Source organism: Oryx dammah, unplaced genomic scaffold (genome assembly GCF_014754425.2).
Source record: "Oryx dammah isolate SB20612 unplaced genomic scaffold, SCBI_Odam_1.1 HiC_scaffold_26, whole genome shotgun sequence".
Classification (NCBI taxonomy): Eukaryota; Metazoa; Chordata; class Mammalia; order Artiodactyla; family Bovidae; genus Oryx; species Oryx dammah.
The window spans coordinates 47,571,962-47,593,452 of NW_024070210.1; the positions used below are offsets into that span (position 1 = coordinate 47,571,962).

Consider the following 21,491-nt stretch of genomic DNA (forward strand, 5'->3'; position numbering starts at 1 on the left):
CTTCCAAGCAATTGATACTTCATACCTTTTGTCTGATGCTGTGCTGTGCTGAGTTGTGTCCAACTCTCTGCAACCCCACAGACTGTAGCTCCCCAGGCTCCTCTGTCCATGGGATTTTCCCCTCAAGAATACTGGAGTGGGTTGCCATTTCCCTCCCCAAGGGATCTTTCCAACCTAGGAATTGAACCCATGTCTCCCGCATCTCCTGTTTGGCAGGTGGATTATTTACCACTGGGCCACCTGGGATTATCTATCTTTTATTTAGTACTTTAAAATAAATATGTAGGCGGTTACTTTAGAAACAATTTTATGTGCAAATAATTTATAATGTGCTACTCATACATCCCATTTTCCAAAAACAATTAGGAATTTTTGAACAGAAAATCACACCAAAAATTTTAATAGGCACTGAAGTCATGGAAAAATAAAGTTTATTCTACTAGGAATGTCAACTTATCATTGAGTATTCTCCAAATTGGAAATTACACAGTGCCATTTCAGGAAAGACTGTTCAACTCACCCTCAACATCCACAAATGACTATCACAACAGTTAAACCACATCAAAACAGTCCAACATAATTAGGTTTCAATATATTGGGCCATTATGTTCTTCTAAGATGCTAATAAACAAAAACCGGAAATACTAAAATCAAAAGAAAAGATACTACTTGAGGCTAATTATCATACAGACTGTTAGTTCCTTGCTGTATCCAATCCAGAACATTAATAAAGGAAATATTTTACTGCAAAGAAAATTTTATTTCATATATATTACTAGTCATGAACTTGTCATTATTACATAAATGCTGCCCAGTGCCATTAACCAAATGGCATGACCATTTTATGTCCACAATTCACTTCTGTATTTACAAACATAGTTTTCATAATTTATAAAAGTGTATCTCTCAGTGAAGGTTTAACGTTGAGATGCAACCTAGCATCCATAGTATTTGCTGTTCTGCAGATATCAATGTAGGACAGAAGTATTTACTCCCCTTTCATCTGAGTGACCTTATGTGGAAAAAAAAAAAATCAATACTTTACAAGTTCTAAGTCTCCAAAGGAGATTTCCAGATGCACTTAAAAGAAATGCTTACAGACAGTTAAGAGTTTTAAGAAACATCTTCCATGTCCACATCCTCTTGTAATTTCTGTACCATTTTATCTTCCAGCTGCTTTCCTTTGCCTTGAAAAAAGAAATTAAACTCTTATTGATTTGGTGTGACCTTGTGGAAGTCATATCCACACTCTATAAAGAATCTTGGCTATTTTAAAATAACATTAAATATTCCTAAATAATTTAAGAATAGAAACTAAACTCACACAGGTCTTATGACTTGACCACACATTTGCTCATCTCACCTTCATGACAACCTACATCTTAAAAATGAGAAAACTGAGGTACAGAGACAAATCAATCAGTGACCCAGTCACTTGGCTAGTAAGTCCAGTAAGACAAAGGGGTTGGGTGTAAGCCCTGGCCATCTGGAGCCAGGATCTCTGCTCTCAACTCTGCACTCTCTACCTCAAAAAGGGCTACCTAAAATCTTAGATAATAACAGTTCCTTCCTATTGTTTTTGGGTTGTCAGTCCATATATATCTATATGTGAAACAATGCTCCAGGATTCTTTTTTTTTTTTAATTTGGTACAAAAAAGTCCTAGCTGGGACTTTTGCATAAATCTACCCAATATGTTGTTACAGAATTTGACTTTACTAAGGTTTAGGCATAGCTAAATCCCATCAAAATCTCTCTGCTTCTGATAGATTGTACTTGGTGCCAGGTGAGGAAAAATACTGGTTTCTTAGCACCTCACAGAAGAAATTATGCACACAAACCACTTGCCCAAGTGAGTGCCTACCTGTAAGTTACAGAAGCACAAGCACGGCTTCAGGACAAAACTGCAGTTCTCAAACGGAGGTATCAGAATCACCCAGAGAGCTACTGAAGCACAGAGGTCCAGATCCAAGGGGCTTGAACCTCTGTGCTTAGGAAGTCCCCCAAGTAATTCCATATCAAATGAGGTTTGGGAACTATTAATATGAAATATTGTCCTTTTAATCAAAACAGGTATGAGGCAAAATCATCTATTTAATTATGACTCAAATAATTTTGATTAACTTGGACAGTGTTTTTACAGAAGCTAGGATTTTATGATGGGAGAAAAGAAACACCATACGCAATAAACCGAATGGAACTCAGAAATGCACGGAATCAGCATTTTTTATAAATTACCAAGTCATATCCTAAATGAGAGAGAATACTTACACGAAAAAAAATACCTATCCTCAAAAAGTTGGCTGGTACCCGATTACAGGGACCACAAAAGCTTTCCATTTCTCTACTGCAGGCAGAGCACTCCTGTGTATGCACTACTTACCTGCAAGAGGGGCCCGGATAAGATGGATGTTTTGCTTGACCTCTTTAACGTCCTGAACTTTCTGTAGTTCTTTATTTTTCTTCAGCCTAGGATAAAACACATCAAGGCCAAAGCACAGTTACTAAAACCTCTTTAAAAGATATTAATTTGTAATTTGTAAAAATTATATTTAGTTAACCACACAGATGAGAAATGGGAATACAATCTGTTTCTTGTTCCTTATTAGCTTAATGATTACTACACTCCCAATTTGTTCATTCACTGTTATTTCCAGTGCCTAGTCAGGAATACACTGGAGGTTGAATTTGTATTTGCTCAGTGAATGAAGGAATGAACTGCAACAAAGAATTAACAAGCCTTAGAGATCACAGACACAGAACACAAACCTCTAATCATTAAAGTATCTGTTCTCTATTTGAGGAGAAAGATACTATCCTCTGTGTTATCTATTTTTAAAAATTATTCAGTAATTACAAGAAACACATAAGACATTCAAGAACAACAAAAAAAGTCAACAGACTAGTTCTAAACCATTTGGGCCCCCTTTTCCTCATAATTAAAAAGGTTTAAAGCCAAAAAGCTGTTGACACATGCTTCTCTATGACAGACATTTATGATGACTAGATCAAAAGTGATGTCTCTTCTAAAGAAATAGCCAGTTTCAAGCTGGGGCAGGGAAAGTGCAAGATGGTACTAGAAAATCTTATTAGCCATAAAGCAAGAAACACCCAAAGAATGATGAGGATTTGTCAAAATGACACAGAGCCTGCCTGAAGAACTCTCACTGGCCAACTTCGGGTACTTAGAACATCAAAATAAATAATGATAAAGAACTGATAACACACTGAAGACAGTAAGAATTAGTGTACACACACACACACACACAATGTGAATAAATGAATAAAATAATAAATGCAGAACTGGGGAAAAAGAAAACTGCTCTTTCTTGGATAAAAAAGCCAACTAATAAATAGGAAAGGGTGAAATTAGGAAAATCACCACTTGGCAAAAGTAACAATAGTAACAGATTCAGGCAGAACACTAATGGATGCTAAAACCAGTAGACACCACTTTGAGGAGTAACAGGTTCTTTGCTGAGTGTGTCTCCCCCAAGATGCACTGATTACAAAGAGGGGAGTAAAACAGTAAAGTAGTTTCCTCCACTTCCAGGGGAGAAGGCTAGCAGACACTACTTTAACCAAGTGATAAAAGTTAACATCACCAGTAAGAGGCAACATGTACCTGCAAGACACATTTCTGTGACAGTTTGGCCAAAGGTGCCTACCCTGAATCTAATCATGAAGAAAACAACAGACACAAAATGAGAAACATCCTGTAAAATAACTAACCTGTACTCTTCAAAAATGTCAATGTCATTTAAGACAAAGGTGAGAAACTGTCTGGATTAAAGAAGCTTGAAGAGACATGACTGCCAAATGCAATGCATGATAACATGATTTTCTGCTGTGATGAAGGACATTACTGGAACAATTGGTAAAATCAAGTAAGGTTTATAGATTAAATAGCAATATTTTATCAGTGATAATTTTCTGATTTGATGACTATACTGTGATTATATAAGAGCATGTTCTGATGTTGTATACCTGATACTAAAATAATGTTGTGTGTCAACTATACCTCAATTTTAAAAACCACACAGAAAAAGAACATACTAATTTTAGGATATATACACTGAAGTATACTTAAGAGGAAAAGGCATCATGTCTTCAACTTACTACACACAGAGTTAAACACAAAGTAAATCTGATAAAATGCTAACAGAATATACAGAGTTCTTTATACTATCTTGGTAGTTTCTGAAAGTCAGAAGTTATGTGAAAATAAAGATATTTTAAAACATTCATACCTGTTCATTATAAATTTAGCTTGTCGCTTCTGTTTGATCTCTTCAACTCTCTTCATTGCATCAACTATTTAAAAAAATTCATTAAAGTTAACAAATTTATGTACATTCAAGCTGGGTGATTATCATCAACAAGAGCTTTAACAATCACCTCTTTATCCTGATTTAGAAACAGACTAAACCAAACAAAAAACTCACTGCAAAAACAATTCCTACTAAAGCTGACAAAGGTATGTACTCTCGGTTAATATCACTTTTGACTCTTTCCCAAGTATCATTTCTTTAATCTTTATTTTGCAAAAGCCTTTACTACTAATAAATTTTCCTTGTACTTGAAACCAGTCCAACACTTTTCAAATTTTATTCTACAGAGAACTTGGATTAATGACATTAATCCCATTCTTAGTTTGTCATCTCTATAAATAAAGAGCCCTTTCCTGGTAATAAAATCTACTTTTTCTTCAAGTACCTGAGCTATGATCTCATTATGAATCACATTATATACCTGAGATATGATCACATTACGAATATTGGTGGAATGAACCTGTCAATTTGCCACATTCTTAACCACTAAAATCCAACAACTGTTTTGGAAAATTTATACAAGACCCTTGGTTATAAGGAAGTTGAGTCCAACTATACTCTAGAATCTGTATGAGTACTATACAATGTAGGATAAATCACATATGTAATTTACACTTTCCAGTAGCCACATTTTTTTCAAAAAGTAAATGGGAACAGTTCAAAATTAAATTCAAAGTACATTTTGTTTAACCCACCATATTCAAATTACTGTCATTTCAACATGTAATTAATATAAAGAATTATTTACTGAGATTTTATGCTTGTTTTCACACTAAGTGTTCAAAATCCAGCATGTATTTTACATTTACAGCACATTTCAATTCAGACTAGTCGCATTTTAATTGCACGGTAGCCCCTGTGACTGGTGGCTACCATACCGAGCAGCACAATTCCCAACCAGATTCTTAAAGTGTAGTCTGTGTATCTGAGTGGGGCAAACAAATGAGGCTCTGTAATAATACCTGAACCAACTACTGTCTAACAAATAACAAAATAGGAGTTCTCAGTAAAATGCACCAAGAGTATATGCCCTGTTCATCTTCATATACCAGAATCAGTGGTTACTGATTGTAAAGGATACAATATCTTAGAGAACACACAGTATTTCTCAGGAACAGTAAAAACATCATGATACCAGCACAGAGGGTCTCAGTAACTGAATACCCACAGATGATTAAACTAAGATATGCACCTCAGTTTCCACATCAAGCTGAATACCCACAAAATAAAAGTAGTTATAGATAAAAATGGTCTGGAGCTGCTATCTTCAAGTAGGAACAAAAAAGAAAACAAAGGCCAAAATGAAATAAGACTCAATGAGGTCCAGAAATGCTTAGAATCTTTCAACAAAGTCCCTGCCAAAAGTGCCTTCAGGAATCAATTTAATAATCCTGTGAAAAATGTACAGCTCCATATGGGATTGATGTGTTTGTGCATATTGTGAAATGGTCAGCACAGTAAGTCTGGTAGAAGTCTAAGTCTTAAAGAGACTTCTAGTTAACAAACTACCTCACCTCCACACCAAAGACCAGAAGAGGCTAAGGCTGCATAAGCAGGCATGGGGGGAGAAGAAAAGGCAGGGCCAAGGGCCTCACACTATACATATACATGGTAAAATCTTTAAGCTAGATTAAGAAATTAAGTTTTACTACATATGAGAATTTTTTTTTAATTAAAGCCTCTGCCTAACTTAAATAAGTAAATGGACAGAAAGAGCTAGGTAAGTAGGTATGCAGACAGGTAAGAACTAAACATTACTACTTGTAGTTTAGTAGCCTCTGACTTCATTTTCACTCAGGTCAAACACTTAGAAATTCTCTTAGAAAATTTGTAATTATCATGCTTACATGCTGTACTTTTGAACTTTATAGAATCACTAAGTTTCATGAGGTATACAATACTTGTATCCCTAACAATACTTATATCCCTAAATCAAATTATCTAAATTGGCAAAGTGTGTTATGTTTTTTTTTTGTATATCTTAACTATGTCACACCTCCACGAAGTATTCTACACCTCTATTTTTTTGTTCAGATATTTGACTGCTTTTAGATCTCTATGCAGGCACTTCAAATAACAGCAAATTTAATCATTATGCTACTTTAATAATGGATACATCAATCAATTCTGAAAAGAGTTGGGATAGCTTATAATAAAAAACACAAATACAGCAGAGCCATTGAAATAAGGATAAAACTATAAAAACTAACCAATTAAAATAAATTTAATATTTAAACAATCAACTGATATTAAAGCTATGGTAATATCCCAAACCAGTGTCTTCTGAAAACTCCTCATATTCCCTTGTGACTTACTGGTTTTATTCCACAGTTCTCGCTGGTATTTGACAGGTTCATTTCTACGTTTTTCAAATTCAAATGAATTATCCTGTAAAAAGAGGAAAAATATGGTTTTAAGAGAGAGAGAAAAGAAGCATGTCTTAAAACTTTTTCTCCTTTTCACAGAAGTTCTAAGTATTTCAAGCTACTGTTGTTGCTCAGTTGCTCAGTCATGTCTGACTCTGTGACCCCATGGACTACAGCATGCTTCCCTATCCTTCACCATCTCCAGGAGTTTGCTCAAACTCATGTCCATTGAGTCGGTGGTACCATCCAACCATCTCGTCCTCTGTTGTCCCCTTCTCCCCCTGCCTTCAACCTTTCCCAGGATCAGGGTCTTTTCCAATGAGTCGGTGCTTCATATCAGGTGGCCAAAGTATTGGAGCTTCAGCTTCACCATCAATCCTTCCAATGAATATTCAGGGTTAATTTCCTTTAGGATTGGCTGGTTGGATCTCCTTGCAGTCCAAGGGACTCTCAAGAGTCTTCTCCAACACCACAGTTAAAAAGCATCAATTCTTTGGTGCTCAGCCTTCTTTATGATCCAACTCTGACATCCATACATGACTACTAGAAAAACCACAGGCTTTTGACTATACAGACCTTTATCAGCAAAGCAATGTCTCTGCTTTTAAATATGCTGTCTAGGTTTGTCATGGCTATGGAAACATACTAAAATTTTCCCCAAGATGATTCTCAGAGAATATAAGTTTTCAAACTTTTTCTCCATTAAACACAACACAGAAGACAGTCCTAATGAAAAAATTTCTCTACATATCAGTGATTCTCAAAGGGATGGGAGGGGAGATAGGCCTATAACCATCATGAGGATTATAAATAAACTCAAAAGGCTTCCCTAATTTCCTGTTCCTAGCTGAGACTAACAGCCAGAACACATATATTAGACTGAACCATTTGAAACTGCCTTTTCCCATAGATCAAGAAGAGTCAAATATTGAGAATTTCATATGGTTCAACAAAAATACCTAGCATGTTCATCTATTTCAACACCTATAAACCTTTGTGTTACAGCACAGAGTTGAAACTTCGCATCCTCAAATAATGTGGTACTACTCTGCCTGATATAAGCTTCACCCTGAAATTCTTTAGGTCCCCTCCAAATGTAGTCGGTATTTTGACAACAACTAAACATGCAAAATAATTTTGGGAAAAAACCCAGATATTTCTTGGCTTTCAAATCTATCAGATTCAGACTCAGTTAATGTGAACATTAACTCTGCACTTAGCTATTTCATTTATATACACAAGACTCTGTTCAGATCACAGTAACCTCAGCCATGACAAGGTAACTGGTCACCAGCAACCGAATATGACATAGCATTCTTCCTTCACGCATACAGTTGCCACCTGTATTTGAAATGCTACAGTTCTATTCATCCATACTGAAAATTATTTTTGTGACAACAATCATGATCTGGCCTTACAAGTTGTCAAAAAATATTCTTTACATTCACTAAAAAACCTCAGGTGTTAAGAAAGTCAGAAAAGGACTTCATAGCAACTACTTAAGACACTGCCTTTAAGGAGTGGAAAGGTGGGAAAAAGTCACAGGTTTGGTGGAAGAGAAAGTACAGCAGGGAAAAGACAGCTGAAAGATCTCCCACCCTCAAAAACAACCTGTGCAACAGTTTCTCCTCCTTCCTTTTCAAGGATAGAGAGCAGACAAGCTTTGGTGGGACCTCATACCAACTCAATAAGAGCAATACTTGTGGGGGCTCATCTCATAAAACTCCCTCACCCCGATTCCTCATTATTCCTCCTTAAACCAATATCATTAACTAAGTTCTCTGCTCTCAGACACAAAGTCCAGCTAAAGAAATCAAAAAACTGATAAACTATCTTATTACAAACCTCATCCAAGCCCTCACTGCTATTCAAACATCCTCTTATCTCTTAACTTCCTTTCAAAATCCTTAAGTAAAAATTTCCAACTTCAATCCACTTAAATAATTCTCCCCTTTGTTACAAGAGCTAAAAATACTTTTTGGAGAATAAGAAAAATCATTTCTACAAACTAGATTAGGAATCTTTTTTTCCTTTTCAGAATTCTACAGATTTATAGTTTTGGGGATCATGTGAGAATGAGATTGCCAAAGCCAAAGTCATTAATCAATCAGTCATTAATCACTCTATGGGAAGTCTTATTAGAGTTAATTATTAGAGTTAACTGATGTCAACTTAATTAACATCAATTGTTCCCCATCCAAAGACTAAAATTTTGAAAACTATAAAAACTATAGTGAGAGCTAACTGTACTCACCACCGTGAGCTCTTTACCAGCTGCTTTCCGGAACGCTTTAGTCCATCTGACCTTGCGAGGATTGCGCTTCTTTTTGAAGTTTTTATGGCACTTGGATTTACAGAATCTGAACACCTATGTTAAAAAGTGTTAAAACAGAGAAAAGACAATATTAAAAACTTTTATGCCATAGGACGTTACCCCACCAGACAAAATATACTATAAAGTCTAAGAAATAACAGTGTTTCTCACAACTGCTTCTACTTACAGCACCATTTAGAAACATGAGACATATCACATAAAATGCAAACTGAACTATTTTTTGACTATCAAACATCATTATAACTAAAGATTGAGGGCCCCCCAAATATGGTTAAAAACTAGCATTTTTATAGAATAACAGTAAAACCTTTACTATGATCTTGAATGAAGAGAACAATTTTAAGTAAAGTCATTTATTTAAATCCGTTTGCAATTCAGAATAATTCTCAAAATTCACTTTGTATATATCTCAATGAGGGGGGAGGGGTAAAGTTTCAAACAACCATTCTGAAATGTCCTTTGGTTCTTTTCACTGTTGCACAAAATAATTTCCCAAAAAAGCAACTAAAACTGGCTATGGATTTGTTTTTCTAAAGAATTTATTCAGAGATCTACTAGGAAGATTCTTCACTACTTTAATTCTACACTTTCATCTCCCAAGATGTGATCCTTTAATAGTGTTTATAATTTAATGATGTTTCAAAGTGTTCCTAAAGTGACTTACTGGATTTATACATCTAAAATGCATCATTTTGTTACTCTGTCTCAGAAAAAGTTAAAATTTGCATTACTAGAGGAAATCTGACAGAAAAAGTATTATAATTGAATCTGTGGACCCTGGCAAAGAAAATTAAATTGAACTATCGTGCTTAGATGTGACCCATTCAAAAAAAGACCAAACTAAGGTACAGACATTTCAAGCTAAGAGACTCAGCGGTAAGGAATTCGCCTGCCAAAGGAGGAGACGGGTTTGATCCCTGGGTTGAGAAAATCCCCTAGAGAAGGAAATAGCAACCTATTCCAATATTCTTGCCTGGGAAATTCCATGGACAGGGAAGCCTGGTATGTCCATGCAGTTGCAAAGAGTCAGACACAACTTAGCGACTAAAACAACAATAAAGCCTTTGTGTGCGTGTGTGTGGGCACATAAATCAGAAATCAAAATACTTTTCATTTTATGTACACTGTTCTATGAGGACTTTCAAAGAGGTCACTAATCACATTAGGACAGATTTCTTAGAAATGGTCGATACTAGAGAATTCCCTGGTGGCCCAGTGGTAAGAACTTGGTGTTTCCCTGGGATGGCCCTGTGATGATGGATCCATAGTCCAAGAACTAAGATCCCACAAGCAGTACAGCAAGGTCAAAAAGAAAAGAAAAGGAAGAAACAAATGGTCAATATCAGACCAATTGAATTGAGGGCCAGACTTACTGGAGAGCCCTCTCTACATTCTTGAATTCATTTCAAACAGCTAGAAAATACATGAACTACAGTAGTTTTCTGGAATAATTCACTATAAAATCATTCTTGGTAATACTTCTTTTGCATATTTCCAACCCAAAGTACTACTACCTTTTTAAGTAAAAGCCATCCTTGTTTAAGATATACTAGACAACTCCTACACAAGTCCTCATTGAGAAGTTTGAACTTTTCTAGGTCTTCTCAGTTCCAAAGAAAGCCAATGGGAAGACACAGGGAAGCCTACTTAAAGTCTGTATCTAACAGACTCACTTGAAAAAGCATGATGAAGCATCTGAAGAGCCTGGAGTCACTGAGATGGGATGGGGATTCCCAAATAAAGAGCAGCTACTATGTGCCGGATGTTGCAGTAGGTGCAAGAAGTACAAGAATAATTAAAATACAATGCTCTACCCTGAGAAGCTTAGTCCAGTTTTGTGATAAAGTCTCACTTTGCAAACAAGAGAAATAAAGATCAGACTAGGATATAGATAATGGGATATGGCTATACACAATAATCAAGTATAAAGTAACACGTAAATATACATTAAGGAGTGACTAAATCTCTCCTGGGCTAGGTGGTGGATGATTCTGTGTGAGACAAAGCTTCATAGGCTCAAATTTCCCTTCTAACCTAGTCCTTGAGCACCATCCTCAGTCTTCAACGTGCAAACAAACGATCCATCTGAGCTTCACAGTTCAATACTTTTTTATGACACTAATTCAACAAAGATTTATTAGGCACACCTTAAGAGTGTATATGTTTCTGTTTGCAAACTATGAAAATACAGAGCAGTAATATTTTACCCTGGTGGCTCAGACTGAAAAGAATCTGCCTGCAATGCAGGAAACCCGGGTTCAATCCCTGGGTTGGGAATATCCCTTGGAGAAAGGAATAGCTGTCCACTCCAGTATTCGTTCCTGGAAAATCACATGCACAGAGAAGCCTGGTAGGCTACACTGTCCATGGAATCACAAACAGCCAGACACGACTAAGCAACTAACATTTTCACTTTTCCAGTATTTTAATTAGTAACACACTAATTCTGGTTTCCCTGGTGGCTCAGCAGTAAAGAATCCTCCTGCAATGCAGGAGATGCAGGTTCAATCCTCTGTCAGGAAGGACCCCTGGAGAAGAAAATGGCAACCTACTCCAGCGTTTTCATCAGGGAAATCCCATAGACAGAGGAGCCTGATGGGCTACAGTCCACAGAGTCACAAAAGAGTCAGACACAACTTAGTGACTAAACAACAACAACACACTAATTCTACTTTTAAGAAGCTACTTGAGATGCAGAAGAGGGGAGATGTCTGTGAAAGGTGGTCTCAAAAGCTACAAGCATAAATGGAGAAAAAAGAGTTAGGAGGCTACAAAAGTGACAAGTGCCTAATCTGGGACTAGGAAGGCAGAAAAAAAACTAAGACACCACTATCCTTTGCAAAGGCAGCATGGATAGGACCTATAGCTAGATACAAAGAGCGAAAAGATTCAAAGGTAACTCTCAGTTTCCAGCAGAACTATCTAAGCACATGACTCTTTTAATTCTGAGAGCAAAAAGAGCTGAGGTAATAAGAACTCTCTTTCAGGAGGCTCACTGTTAGGTACAAACAGGATTTCTCTGTCAAGTGGAAAATTCAAACCTGGAACTAGGATATAAAGATGTGAGAAATATCAACAAAGGAAAAAATGAGGTGCTTGGTCATTAGTGCTTCTGGGCCTCTACATCTTATTTCCCCAATCGACTCTGTTCTGGATACACCGGTCTTCCCTAGAGCAAGCAAGCTTCCAGCTAACTCAACACTATTCTTGCTAGCAACATAGACTTCCTCATATACCTAAACTCCCACTGCATCTGCCAGGTCAACACTCAACTTTAGACAGCTCCCACTGTCCTTTCTCATTTCCATATCCAGCTGACAAACACTGATAGACAAAAATCATAAAATTATGATCACCAGATCATCTACAATGCCATAATGCCTACTGTGAATTACACCCCAACCCGGCAATCATTTCATTCATTGCTATAAATTCTTGGTCATGTTCCTGAGAGGAGGAATTAAGAAATCACTTACATACTCTTTCAGGTTCCCAAATACAGCTTTGGTGCCTCATTTCAGCAAGACCTCTTACTCCTAATTTAGCGAGGTCAGTATTTTTCATACAGAATACACATATAAGGTGAAGAAGTACAAACTGTAATTCCTGAGCATGTCAAAATCACCTCATTGAATACAGATTCCTAGAGCTTCTTCCCTTCCCCCTAGACATTCCAATTCTACAGATCTGGTGGGAATCAGAAGTCAGTTTTTTCCACAAGTGTCCAGTGATTCTGAAGCAAATATAAGAGAGCTCAAATTCTAAGAAACAATATTTGTAACAGAGGAATGAGATTCATTCCAGTATGAAAGGCAAATTCATGTGTTATTCCTAAAGCCTTTCACAATGAGGCCTTATAATGACAGTGCCCAACTTAAGATGGTTCAACTTTACAACGGTGCAAAAGTGATACACATTCAGTGGAAATCATACTTCAAATTTTGATCTTTCCCAGGCTAGCCATGCAGTAAAATTCTCTCTGATGCTGGGCATCTGGCAGCAAACTAAAGTTCCCAGTCCACAGAGTGAACAACTTAATAGTTAGAATCATTCTATTTTTCAATTCCAGTAGTGTATATAATAAATTACATGAGATACTCAACACTTCATTATAAAATAGGCTTTGTGTTAGATGATTCTGCCCAACTGTAAGCTAATGTGTTCTGAGCATGTTTAAAGGCTAGGCTATATACAATATTAAGTAGGTTAGGCTTTTGCATCTTCGACTTACAATGGGTTTGCCACAAGCAACTCCGTCGGAAGTCCGGTAAGATCTGTATCTTTCTATCTTCTGTTTTCAGACGTACTTTTTAAATACAGATTTATATTTGTATTTATAGCCCTACCCCAAGCCTCTATCACCATGTGCAATCCGTCATTTCCTTAAACAGAGAAGTAACTGCTCCTCTGTGCCTTTGCTCAAATTGTTCATTTCCCTTCCGCCTAAAATGCTTTCTCCTCTTGCTCTTAAACAAAATGCAAGATCCAGGATAAAAGCACCTCTTTCCTGTGTCTTTTCACACACGTCCTTCTCCAAATCACCTCCAATCACGTCATAAAACGTAACTCTGCTATTAAGTCATACCCAACATTTCTATCAACCTCTACACACTACGGCTGACCGCAAGTCTTATACATCTGTATAGAGGTGGACCTCAGCAAAGATGCTTGACCCGGCACGCGTTCAGCAAGGTTTACTGAATTGAAGAATGTGGCCCACATACAACAGTGGGCCAACAGACTCCCAGCTTCCCTGTGGGCTCTGGCTGGAATCGCTCCTCAACCTCGTTACTGCCGCCCTCTCCCAAGAGCGGCCTAGTGAACAGCTCTGCTCGGACCGCCTAAAGGAGAAACTCCCCTAGCGGGGGGTGGAGGTCCGAGCCTGTAGTAAAGCCTGCCTCACGCGCCGAAATCCCAGGCCAAAGCCCACGCCAAACTGGTAGGCGCAGAGTAACGCCGCGCCGAGCGGGCATGGCTTCAGCCAGCGGGAGCGCAGCTAAAAGCGCCCCACTCCCCGCCTCCTCACCTTGCAATCGTTACGAACGAACATCATGCCATGGCCTGGGTAGATGGGGCCCGAACAGAAATAACACTTTTCAATCCGCATGTTGAATGCGCGTGGGGAAACGCCGGCCGAACAGCCAGCTGAAGAGGAAGTGACGTAGCCGCGCCACAGGAAGTGATTCTCTTCCCAGTCCTCCAGAAAGAGCATCCGGAAAAGGCGGTGCTCTTCAGAGCTTCTGGAAAGCGAGCCTAACGTGACCGCGCCTCCCCGCGGCCGCGCCGGGAAAAGCGCTGACGTTTTGGGCAGGCGCCGAAATGCAGTCGTGGTGACCGCTGTCAGACTGGGCAAGTGCAAGGTTCTGCTCCTTGTGAACTGGCTGTTAGAGCGTCTAGTTTTTCCACCTCCCGTATCATATTAAGTCAGCATTTACTCATGTCATATATATCCTGTCTCTAGTTTATGCTGTTCCCAGGCGGCTCTCCACACTTGGCTGCTGCTGCTGCTGCTGCTAAGTCGCTTCAGTCGTGTCCGACTCTGTGCGACCCCATGGACTGCAGCCTACCAGGCTCCTCCGTCCATGGGATTTTCCAGGCAGGAGTACTGGAGTGGGGTGCCATTGCCTTCTCCGTCACACTTGGCTAGTCTCTAGGAGCTCATTTCTCCACTGCTCGAGCCCCGCCGGATTCCAGTCCCTAGAGGACTTACCTGGTGTCCACGGCGGGAGCTTGCTGCCCCGCACGGCAACCGAAGCTGCTGAGTCTCAGGCTCGCAGGACTTAACCAGCGGTGTTTTAAAAACTTGTAGTGGTGGTCTTATCCACCTTCACTCCTTCTCCGCCTTTTAATTAATATATATATATTTAATTACTAGACATTAAAAAAAACCACCATTTGTACAGGAAATTGATGCTTTTGAACTGTGGTGTTGGAGAAGACTCTTGGGAGTCCCTAGGACTGCAAGGAGATCCAACCAGTCCAACCTAAAGGCCATCAGTCCTGGGTGTTCACTGGAAGGACAGATGTTGAAGCTGCAACTCCAATATTTTGGCCACCTGATGCAAAGAGCTGACTCATTTGAAAAGACCCTTATGGTGGGAAAGATTGAGGGCAGGAGGAGAAGGGGACGACAGAGGATGAGATGGTTGGATGGCATCACCGACTCAATGGACATGGGTTTGGGTGGCCTCCGGGAGTTGGTGATGAACAGGGAGGCCTGGCGTGCTGCGGTTCATGGGGTCGCAAAGAGTCAGACAAGACTGAGCGACTGAACTGAACTGAACTGGAGCCCTAATACTCCCTCTCTCTCGCTCTCTTAACTTCTCTGTACCTTCTCTCTCTGTGCTGAATTCTGTGTAATTTCCTCAGGTCTATCTTCTAGTTTACCCATTCTCTTTTCAGACTTGCCATTTAACCTCTAACCATTACATTTTGAATGCCAGTGGCTACATTTTCCATACGTGGAAGTCTTTTTCTAAAATCAAACCAGTCATGTATCTTTAATAAAGTCTTTTTTTCCCAGACATTTCAATTCCTCTTATGTTTATAATTTATTTTGTGATCTCCATCTGGTAAGCATATTATTTGAAGTTCTTAAGTGCCATATTGATGGATTTTGGTTCACTGGCCCTTGCTCATGTTTAGGGCTGAAGGTGGTGGTGAAGGACCGGGTTTTCATTTTAAATAGTGAGCTCATTGTTAGCGGTGTTTTCTGTAAAAATTCTGTAAATTCTGGGTGGAAATGTTCCCTCTGAAGAGATTCTGTTTGCTTCTCCCAAGTAATCCAGAGGTATTGCCAGTCACAAATTATTTTATGTTAGCTTATGTTCATTTTTTGGCTTAAACATTTCCAGAAAAAAAAAAAAACAGGAGTAATGTAAACTTGAATCTTAAACCTGTGTAAAAGCACACTTATGGTTATAAATTTGTAGGGGAGATTAAGACATAGACCAGGCCCCAGTTTTGAGTGTGTTTTGGGTTAGGAGGCCCTCCATTCCAGTGTCCTACCTCCAAGGAATCCAAAGTTTTCTCTCATGATGTCATGTAGCTATTAAAGCTGAGCACCTTGATTACTGATCCTGCAAAATCCAAACTAAAAGCAAACCACACCCAGTATCAGTTTGTTACAAGACCCCACTGTTGTTGCTGATGTTGTTGTCTGTTTTGTGGAGGAAGAGGGATGGTCTCTAGGTATTATCCTTACTTTCTTAAGAGATCAATAGTTCATTTTAAAAATACATTCATTATATTTTATCCAGCATTATCAAGTGCTTTATATTAGAAGAGTTTTCTAGTTCTAAACTCATACATCTTGCCAAAAATAGAAGACATGGAAATACTATATAGAGCTTTCTGGGTTATAAGAAGCCAAGCAAAGCATTCTTTATTGTGCAAAAATAAACAAATGGGGACTAATCAAACATATAAGCTTTTGCACAGCAAAGGAAATCATAAAACAAAAAGACAACCTATACAATGGGAGAAAATACTAGTAAACAATGTGACTAACAAGGGATTAATTTTCAAAATATACAGACAGCTCCTACAACTCAATATAAAAAAAAAAAGCAATCAAAAAATGGACAGAAGATTAGAATAGATATTTCTCTAAAGAAGACAGGCATATGAAAAGATGCTCAACATCACTAATCATTAGAGAAATGCAAATCAGAACTACAATGACATCATCTCACACCAGTCAGAATGGCTATCATCTAAAAGCCTACAAATAATAAATGTTGGGGAGGGGGTGGAGAAAAAAGAATCTTTCAACATGGTCTTTGGGAAAGTAAATCCATGCAGCCACTATGAAAACAGTATGGAGATTTCCTTTAAAATCTAAAAATTGAGTTATATGATCCAGCAATCCCACTCCTGGGCATATATGGAAAAGACAAAAACTAATTTGAAAAGATATTTGCACTCCACTGCTCATAGCAGCACTATTTACAACAGTCAAGACATGGAAGCAGCCTGTCCCCATCGACAGATATATGAATAAAGAAGATGTGATAAATATATATATATATATATATACACACACACACACACACAATGGAATATTACTTGGCCATAAAAAGAATGAAATAATGCCATTTGCAGCAACATGGATGGACCTAGATATTATCATACTAAAGAAATTAAGTCAGGCAGAGAAAGATAAATACTATATGATATGTCTTAAATATGGAATCTAAGAAACAGTACAAATGAATTTATTTATAAGTCAGAAACAGACTCACAGACATAGGAAACAAACGTATGGTTACCAAAGGGGAAAGAAGGAAGGAGGAAGATATCAGAAGTATGGGATTAACAAATACACACACTACTGTATATAAAGTAAACAACAAGGCCCTACTATATAGCCCAGGGAACTATATTCAATCACTTGCAATAACCTATAGTGGCGGAGAATCTGAAAAATATATAAATGCATGTTATATGTTAATATATACTTATATAATATATATATAGTTAGCAAAAATTACTTTGCCAAAACAGATTGTAAATCAACTACAGTTCAATTTTTTAAAACTCCTGAGAATTTCCTGTTCTGTCCAGTGGTTAGGACTCCACACTTCCACTGTGGGGGTAAGGGTTTGATCCCTGGTCAGGGAACTAAGATCCTGCATGCCACTTGGAAAGGCCAAAAACAAAAAACAAAAGAACCCAAAAAGTCCATATTGAACATTTCTTCAGTGGATTGTTAGCTATCTTGACATCAACTTCAAAAGATCGAGTATACCTCTCAGAGTTCCTAATTTCTCTTTATAAACCAATATGGACTTATTATATGAGAACCTTTCAAAACATTTTGAAGTCTTGGAGTCTTACTTTAAAAACTCTTTCATTTGACCCTGCTGCATCTTAAGTCCTCTATTGGACTGAAGTCCAATAGCCATTTGAGGACCTACCATGTACCAGGCCTTTTCCGGGTAGCAGCAGCACAGTTTTGAAGAAAACTTCCCACGTCCCTGTCCTCATGGAGCTTATATCTTAGTGGATAGAGACAAACATACAAAGATATTGACTGGTGATAAGTGACATGTACAAAAACAGAGCAGAACAAGGCAGCAGGGGACAATCTGATAGGGGCCATGAGAGGGAGTAACTGCTGTTTTATAGAAGGTGATCAGCAAAGGCCTTTTGGACAACATGACATTTGAATTCTCCTATAGGGCGGGAGAGGGAGCCACGTAGATATATGGAAGACAAGCATTCCAGGCAGAGGGAACAGCAGATATTCCAGGAACATACTTGATTGCTCCAGGGAGGCCAGTACGCTCACAGAGAGGTGAGTGAGGTAGACAGGGTGGCAGGAAATAAGGTCAGAGAGTCCATCTCCCCGTATTCCCTCCTCATCCAGTTAAGTACCACACCCTCCCCAATGCTTCTTGCATCCCATCTCTCAGCCCATCTTAGTTCAAGCCCTTACCCTCCTTGCTTTGTTCACCTGACCACAGCTGGCATAACATTTCATGCACGGTCGGGGCTCCATCTGTGTTTGATGATGACATGTGTGAGTTACCTTCTCCAGAACATGTTATCTTGGCTGGTCCCTCATCAAGTACCTAATGGAGTTTGTGTCTCTGAGTGTGCTTTCCTTTAGCATTACATCCTCTGGGTTGAAACCTTCTTGTAAAGGAAAATGAAGTTATGTCCACACATAAATAACAGATTAAACCACTTTTTTATTATAAGCTTATCTGGCACAAAATTCACTGAAGATACACTTCAATTTTACACAAGCCTGTAAACAGAAAAATACATTGACACACAAAAAAAGTTTATGTTGGTGCTTCAAAGTCAATTTAAACACATGATTTCCAAAGAGAATACAGGTTATTTATGTCAATAACTAGAAATGGCTTTTGTGTGTGCACTGTTTCATGTATATGTTTCATTGTGTATTATGTTTAAGGCCAATAGAATCTGTGCGAATTGCTCGTTTGGTTCCTGATAGGCTGACACAATACAGATACTTTTTTTTTTTTCACTATACAAATAAATCATATAAAATGTTCCCTGGTACATAGCTATAAAATTATTTCCTCCACTTAAGTCTTACAGCAATTTTACAAGGCACTGCTTATGATGAGGACCCTGACTTTGAAATAGCTGGATCTTTTATCACTAGCATACACAATTCAAATACATAGGACTCAGTGACTTCTTAGTATTTTAAAAAGTCTAAATTTTAAGGACAGAAATATATAAGATCTTACAAAGCAGAACTAAGTTTCTTAAGCAGTGGGAGGGCAGTGGCAAAAAAAACCAGGACAGATGGTCCATAAAAAGCTGTTTGAAAATTATCATGTACAAGTAGCTAGTTTTCATCATAGTTTTATTTTTCAAATTACAGTTATGCCATCACAAAATACATTTATTTTTATTCTTTATTTAAATTAGAGTGAGTGGTATTTCTTCCTAAATAGCCATTAAGTTCTTTGGAAATTTTAATCTACTTAAACTACTTTAATAAATAAGAATTTTCCCCTTTTATTTTTATAAACAACTGCCATGAAGCATATTTTGAAACACACCTTTAATTTGGTAAAAAAGACATTTGACAGTGTGGAAGAGTACATGACCTTGGCAAGATCCAGCAAGTATAGTAAATACCCATGATCTCAGTGAAAACTACAGGCTATAGAATATTTTGTTTTTCTATTTTGAGACAGAATATGAATGTAATTGCTTAAATACAAACATCCATCTTCCACCAAACAGTATAAACAGACATGTTATGTAATTATAAACTGATTCCTTCAATTCCACCTGTATAAAAATAAAACAAGTTTCAAAGATCAACAAGATAGAGCCTGATAGTGAAAAAAAATGATGAGTCATTCATAAGCTAATTGAAACTGCAGCCTGAGGATGCCAGACCAACATTATAAATATAAAGAAAAAGAAGCTAAATATTTGCTTATCACAAATAACTTCAGCATAAGCACCAGCTGTGTTCAATATGGCTAGCACATAGGCCAAGTATAAATGCACAGATCACTGTGAACTAAAGGCACAAAAATCTAATTCCCTGACCCTTCAATCAACCTTTCAGAGCAAAGGGAATTGAGCAGGGAGCCAGAAGTCCCCACTTCAGTCACTTATACAACACTAAACTACCCCAGTCCTTACTCTCAAGGCCCTTTACACCAAAAATAGTCACAGTGAGCATGAAATTGATCAATCCAGTTTATCCAGGGCCTATAGATATGGCCAATCATTTGTCCTGTAGTCATTTTAAAGAGAATGCTTACATAAATTATACTCAAGACATTGAACCATCATTTGTGTATATTCTTATTTAAATTTAAATTGTTTAGATGACATTTTAGAAAGTCCCCTGTGGTGCAAGAAGGGTCTTAAATTTGCGTTAAAGACTGATATTACATCTAAGATCTTAAAGGTGAGACTCTGGGCCTATCTATGGTAAAGCAGGGATGATAACTTCAGTCATTCTACATCATAAATGCGCTGTTCTGTGGCTACAAAATCCTGAATCCTTAAACGATCTACTGCCATGGGGCTAATGTTTTATAAGGCACTTTTGGCTATGCGAGATATTTTGCCTAATTCTTAGGCTGAATCTTAAAGAATATTTACAAAGCTGCAGCAAAGTAATTTTAAAACGGGATGCTTCACCGATAGGTTTAATTGGGATGGTGAGAAGCAGTTTGTATGCAAGGCCTGTTTGCCTCTCTCTGAGTCATGTATCACCATAGGGAAGGTCACAGACATGGGCCCCTCGAATGGCTGTTCAGCTCACTAACCCCTCAACAGCCACATGACCCCTTCTCCTTTTCTTCATTCAGCTGATCTGCAGAGGTGTGACCGTTGGAGCGCACCACGCCTTCGGGAATCCAGGACTTGTCCACACACCGTTCCATCCGCTTCATTATCAGGTCCAGGAGCATTTCAATTGCCTCGTTTATGTTTGTCCCATTGGCAGCACTAGTTTCAAAGTAGGGGACTCTGAAAGACAGCAACAACTTGGGTTACAGCATGTGATGGGAAAGGTCACTTTGCCCTTGATAATTCAACTTAGAAAATCAGAAGAATATAAATATATAAGACAAGAAAGGCATTTTAGCACATTAAAAGTAAAATAATAACTGACACTGCATTCCTAACAGAGATGTAAAACTTCTGGAAGTTTTTATCCCCATTTCACAAATGATGAAACTATAGCTCAGAAAGATGAAGTAATGTGCCCAATTTCATAATGCTAGAAAGGAGTGGAACCAGGATTTGAATCCACAGCTGTTCAAGTGTAACCAACTCAACCATAGGCTCTACTGGTTCCAAATTTACATAATGTTGTATGAAGTTCTCCAAAATAGAGAACTCTCACTTGCTGTCAATGGGGGGAAAAAAATGCAAGCCAACATGAGATATCAGAGCTCCCTGGCCGTATTCGTCAAGGGCTTGGCCACTTGTCAGCTCCAGGCGG

The 21,491-nt window shown here is 38.1% G+C and overlaps 2 protein-coding genes across 7 annotated transcripts in view; both read right to left on the reverse strand.

Annotated features, from left to right (window-relative positions):
- Positions 1-414: 414 nt before the first annotated feature.
- On the reverse strand, positions 415-14,242 carry RSL24D1 (ribosomal L24 domain containing 1). Of its 3 annotated transcripts, none has more exons than XM_040226569.1 (7): positions 14,058-14,217; positions 8,951-9,064; positions 6,646-6,718; positions 4,250-4,313; positions 2,383-2,468; positions 1,099-1,187; positions 415-1,012 (listed from the first exon to the last, which is right to left on the reverse strand). In XM_040226569.1, exons 1-6 carry the CDS (start codon positions 14,136-14,138, stop codon positions 1,114-1,116), a joined length of 492 nt encoding a protein of 163 aa, XP_040082503.1. In that variant the 5' UTR covers positions 14,139-14,217; the 3' UTR covers positions 415-1,012; positions 1,099-1,113. The 3 variants fall into 3 exon arrangements, with proteins under 3 accessions (XP_040082503.1, XP_040082504.1, XP_040082502.1); XM_040226570.1 differs by having other exon boundaries at positions 1,095-1,187; positions 14,058-14,204; XM_040226568.1 differs by having other exon boundaries at positions 415-1,187; positions 14,058-14,242.
- Positions 14,243-18,706: 4,464 nt separating this feature from the next.
- RAB27A (RAB27A, member RAS oncogene family) overlaps positions 18,707-21,491 on the reverse strand; it is a 77,302-nt gene continuing 74,517 nt past the window's right edge. For all 4 annotated transcript variants that reach the window (XM_040226566.1, XM_040226564.1, XM_040226565.1 and 1 more), the window contains one exon: positions 18,707-21,013. In XM_040226566.1, coding sequence (XP_040082500.1) covers positions 20,815-21,013 — 199 coding nt within the window. In that variant the 3' untranslated portion in view covers positions 18,707-20,814. The remainder of the gene's footprint in view (positions 21,014-21,491) is intronic.